Consider the following 5,672-nt stretch of genomic DNA (forward strand, 5'->3'; position numbering starts at 1 on the left):
CCAGGGAAGTGGTTGAGTCCCCATCCCTGGAGGTATTTAAAAGACGTGTAGATGAGGTGCTTAGGGACATGGTTTAGTGGGTGGTGGTGTTGGGTTGACGGTTGGACTCGATGATCTTAGAGGTCTCTTCCAACCTTAATGATTCTATGATTCTATTTAAAGTACAGACATTATCTCCATGAGCAAAATCAAGGCTTTTGGTTGTAATGACTTTTAAGCAATATTGGAAGCTCATTTGCCAATTTTATATGGAAAAACCTATATGGACTCACTCTACTTTGAAAAACAAAACCTAAAACAACACATACAATTGAACCAAGAGGACAGCATTTAAAAAAAAATTGCTTGTATATGTAAGCGTATAAAAACATGGAATTCTTAAACATAATCATTGCTTTTAAGCACTGCTGCAGTAACAGAATCACAGGCAATTCCATTTCAGGCTACTGTAGGTGTATGGGTTTGATACACAGTCACAGGTAGCAGGTACCTCTTGCCTTCAGGGAACTTGCAATGAATTTGGTATTAAGGGCTAGAATCATAAGTTAGCCTGTTTCTCCCCCATAGCTACGTTTCAGGTCCTAAGAACCTGATTAGGTACAGGAGCTACCACAGGCAAAAGTAGCAGCTTTTTTACTATTAATAAAAAAGAGCAACTAAGAGGCCATAACCCTTTGCATTCCTGAGGGATTATGAGGTGAAAAAATTAACAATGCTCCCCAAGAGAGAATTCCTATAAAGTTAAAACTTTTTGAAGTATTTTCTACTGGTGTCAGACTAGGAAAGCTGACTTCTGAATGCCAGTTCATAATGAGCATCAATGACCACCCAGTTATTTTTATTCCTTGTACATGTTACAGTGAGTTGTCTCCCAGAGATATTCAAGTCTCAGAGGCCAATTCTCAAAAGCAGAAATATTTGGAGTGTCTTATTCCCCTTTCCCTGTTGCCATGTTGTTTTTCAAAACCCAGAATCCTCTCAAAGAGAAGAAGACAATAGAAGAGTGCAAACTCAATCCTAATAAAGAAATTGGTATTTTGTTTACTCAAAACTGAAGTCCAGTTAGTTTTGCCCGTAAAAACAAGTATTTACAATATTATGTCAATATAGCTAGTTTCATCACTTGTAACATTTATGCTGATGCTTCGGTTCTGAAAAGCTTTTTTTGCTTCTTCCTCTGAATTTTGCGTGGCTTCTTTTTATCTTTAACAATTGGCTTTGACTCTGGTTTCACGAGCTGTATTTCTACTGGCTTTTCTTCAGCTGGAGTTTCAAAGACCACTTCAGTGGGATCTTCTTCAATAAGCACCTTACTCCCTTTTTTCTTAATCTTTTGTACTTCCTTCACTTGCTGTTTCTCTCTAAACTTAGCTGCCACTGACAATCTTATCAGCCGTCGATGCTATAAAAATAAGAATTTAAATTACAACAGGTTTCAAATAAGCAAGATGGACAAAATCAGGTATTAAAGAAACAGGCGGTAATTTCTCTGCTTAATTGTCAAAATCCTCAGTGTAATGCAATCTTTTCAGTGACATGAATTTTGCATTCATTCAATTTTTACAAAATTACCCTGTTCTCAAATTGTGATCAGTTAGGGCACTCTTTTCTACAAAGGGTCCCAGGGAAAGGCATACATGATGCTCCTGCACAGACAGACTGCAAGATCGGTTTTCAAATTAGTTGCTAAATGAAAGACAAGACAAAGACAAAACTGCTTACCATATTTGGGGACCGGTAATGCGGATTTTCATACAGAGTTGGTCCTCCAAAGCTACCTTGGAAGATTTTTATGAGGTTCAGGACAAAACGAGGCCCAATTTCTACTAGAGATGCATCTTCCTCTATTATCTGCAATAAAAAGAATACTCCATTTCTCATGGATCAAATCAAAGTGTATGACCTTGTAGGCAGCTTGCATACGGCGATACACAACTGAATTTGAATCCAAGATACGATGCTGCTGAAGCTCATAAGCTAGACTTGTATAAACACAATTCTGTATATCAAGCAGTTCTTTCAGGTGCAAGCAAGCACTTGGAGAGTTCTAGGTATTTGCGAATTCCTCCTTTAGAAAGTAAGCTCCAGCACACTTTGGGTCAAAGCAGCAATTAAGATTAAAAGGCAAGCAAAGCTTAGGCTTTTGCTAGTGCTTCCCATTACCGAGACAACCATCACAGAATCACAACTAACAGAATGCAAGTTGAAGTACACAGAACTTAAACCATCTCTCTCCAGAGATACGGGAGAAGATGTCATTTTAAGACACTGAAATTACTTTGTGCAAGCACTAGGTGTTGGCATATCCTGATAATAATGACTCTTCTCATTTTATTGTAATTAATGGATTTGCTATGAGACTATTCCACTGAGCTCCTCTCAAAGAGCTAAGAGACCACTAACCTGGTAATTCCGAAACCAGATCCTCTCGTCTGTAATGGTGAAGGTGAAAACATGATCTACAAAAGGCTGGCTTTTGGGGTGATACTGTGGTGTACTAAATATCTGTAATAAAAGGCAGTACTTCTAAATATCTGTAATTTAAGAGGCCAAACATAAATGGCTTATTTTTAATTAATTTTAATTTACTAAGATCCCGATCCCAGGTTACATTTCAAAACTCAAAACTTAAGAACAAGTGTCCCAATGATTTTAAGCACATGACCCTAATCCTTTGAAGATTTTTTTGCAAGTTCAGAAGTGTAAAACTACTACTTAAAAAAACCCTTGAGATTTTTAAGTATGTTGCCAAAGAACATTTCCAATGAGGAAGAAACACTGGACAGCAGAACTACAGACTGACCTGAATAAACAATTCTTTCAGCAGGGCATAGTGTGGCTCCTTGTCAAATGTCTACAAAGAAAAAATGTAATTTCACATACAAAGCTAAATACAATAGTCACGCAAAGAAAACAAAAGCATACTCAATGAAATAAAACCTATACTTACTGGATCAAAAGACAAAAGGGGCCGTGAGCCCCTTAGGCAGTTTCCTGTCATCTTCAATTCAGCCAGTGTGTGAACTACAGTGATTTTTTAAAAAAAGATCGTTTTAGTACTTACAGAAAACTGTACAGACAAGAAAGCAAGAGTCCAAACACGATAATGTCAACCAACTTACCGTTCTGCACTAAGAATTTAGCTGATGGTCCCTGCGGTGTATTTGAAAGCCTGCAGAAGACAGGTAGTGGGGAAGAGAGAAAAGAAAAACGTCAACAGCAGCCAGAAGGTATGCTGAATTTCTACAGTACACTCCAACCGGTTATTTCCGTATTGAAGTAATTTCAGTTGCTTTTATAGCATTATTGATTTCCTTTAACATACTTATAAATACATGCTTTCTAAACAATTTTGTAAAATGCTTCTGTAAACAGTCTACAAAAGCTGGTCACACATTGTAAACTTGCACTACCCACAGAAGTGCACGATTAGTACAGATTTAACTAAGCAACACTATTTCACGCATCTTCACTATTACAGTAAGAAACGTTAGATAGAACGGAAGCATCCCCAGCTATATATGGAAATGTAAGAAAACATAACATTTCCTTACCACATATAGAGATCCTGTTTCTTTTTGGCTTCAAAAAAGATGCACTTATTGCAGTTTTTCATTTCACACACCTACACAAGACAAGCCAAATTAGCTGTTTACAAAATTCTGAAGACATTTTCAAAAACTTTCCACATTAATCTCTAATTATCTTCCCCCCTCCAAAATATAAGTTCAAAAGCAAAGGTCTCGTCTTAATAAATTACACCCACCGATCCCCAAACTTAAGTTGAAGCACTTGTTATGTTGAAAAATGTCACGTATTTATTACCAGGAGTAATAACTTTACTAAAGCTACAAGCAATCCAATAAGCTCTCCAGGACATAAACATCAGAGCAGGAGCTGTGACATTAGGTTCTAGTTTCAGAACTACCAATGTCCTACTACATTGTTTGGCCTGGCTGCATATTTGTTCCCTGCTTGCTTCAAGCATAAACTGTAATACACCTTTCACCTATACAGAAAGGCACATTCCAGTTTATTTCTTCATGATGAAAGTCTGTGTTTAATTAAAGGTTTCATTTTGGTTTTATTAATCAAAAGTCAACTTCCTGTTTTAACATGAGCACTTTTTGAATACCTAATTTTAATCTATGAAGGTATACAACTCCTATAACTAGTATGAGATCCTTCGAACTTGGTTGCCCTTTTCTCTTGCACATTGAATTTCCAGAGAAAATAAAAAAGAAGCACTAGTTAAATCGTGGATTACCTCATTAATTACAAACAACTGGTCTTTACGGTCCATTTTAGTATCTGGAAGACAAGAACAACATTTAGAAGGCTAGAAAACCAATTCAACACAAGAAGTTCTTTTAAGAGTCAGTCCTTTTGCAAAAATTTTACTGGTTATAAACGAAAGATTAAAAATAACTATCAAGCTGTTTCAGCCATGTTATGCAATAAATAAACATAGCAACAAAAGTGTCTGGGCACCTACAGGACTGAGGCCATAGGAGTAATTTCCCAGAAAATATTAAGATACAACGACAGTGACTGTATTTGTTCGCTCAAAAGAGGTTTGGTGTTTGTTTAAGATAAAAGTTTCGTCAAAACAGTTATGTGCCACATTTTCAAAAAGAACAGGTTGTTAGGAGTTCTTGGTTTAAAACTACTCTGAATATGTAAGTTAGGGATGATGCTTAACCCTACCTGCTTTAGAGTGAGGCATCAATGTTCTTAAGTCTTGCATTAGGTGCCTTGTTCTGAAATTAATTCCACGAGAAGAGAAAATAAGCACTCGCTCCTTGTTTTTCCATTTACCCTAGGAAAAAGACACAAAGGTTAAGCAGGGAAAGGAAGTTTCTAGTCTTAAAACTACTACAGCACAGCAACAATAAATGTTTGAACTGTAACTACAGAAAAACACAGAACATTTGTTATTAACGTTATCTCCCCATCCACACAGAATCACTCTCTCAGCAAGTGCTGACTTTCCTACAGAACACAGGGTCGTAAGTTTTTACGTGAAGAAGTGTCATCCAGCCTGCTTCAGTATGTTCCTACATAAAGCCTTTCACTCATACAAAACACCTAAGTATTAAGAAAGCCCTATGCAATACTTATTTGCAAAAGACATCCTTCCCTGCAAAATGACCTGAGCTACAGTCTCAGAGCACAATTTCGCTTTTCCTACAGACGAGCACGCGATGAGACCTCAGACTTCAACGTGCTGCTTTTTGTTTTTCTGTTAAGCAAACTACGAGGCAATTATCGAAGCCTTCTCAGGATGATTCCTAAACGAAACGGGCATAACTTCCATATATCCTTTGCATATAGCAGAATTACCCAACCCTCTAAAATACTTTTGAGATTAAGGCCGCAGCATTCATTTAACTGACCAGAATAATGCTCTTCGCCTGTTTTCACAGAAACAACATACCGCCGCATGTCACTTTTATCTGTGCTGGGATTCTCTCTATCCTCGCTTAGCAGCTGGGTTCCCCCCAGACACCCCGAGCCCCGGTACCCCAGCCCCGGGAGCAGCCGAGGCAGCGGGAGACGGCCCCCGGGCGCCGCGCAGCCCGTCAGCGACAGCACAAGGTAGCGGCCCAGGCCGCTCCACCCTCAGCAGCGGGGCTGGGAGGTACCTGGGAGACCGGCGGCGGGATGCTGTA

General features: G+C 38.5%; 1 protein-coding gene across 1 annotated transcript; it reads right to left on the bottom strand.

The window, feature by feature from the left end:
- Positions 1–823: 823 nt before the first annotated feature.
- BRIX1 (BRX1, biogenesis of ribosomes) lies at positions 824–5,669 on the bottom strand (the record flags this gene model as incomplete). Its single annotated transcript, XM_009285224.2, has 10 exons — positions 824–1,402; positions 1,723–1,851; positions 2,404–2,505; positions 2,804–2,854; positions 2,951–3,024; positions 3,123–3,172; positions 3,555–3,625; positions 4,268–4,311; positions 4,708–4,819; positions 5,646–5,669. Coding segments are annotated over 10 exons (927 nt in total), but the record flags the coding sequence as incomplete, so codon positions are not given.
- Positions 5,670–5,672: the final 3 nt, after the last annotated feature.

This window comes from Aptenodytes forsteri, unplaced genomic scaffold (assembly GCF_000699145.1).
Source record: "Aptenodytes forsteri isolate BGI_AS27 unplaced genomic scaffold, ASM69914v1 Scaffold120, whole genome shotgun sequence".
NCBI lineage: Eukaryota > Metazoa > Chordata > Aves > Sphenisciformes > Spheniscidae > Aptenodytes > Aptenodytes forsteri.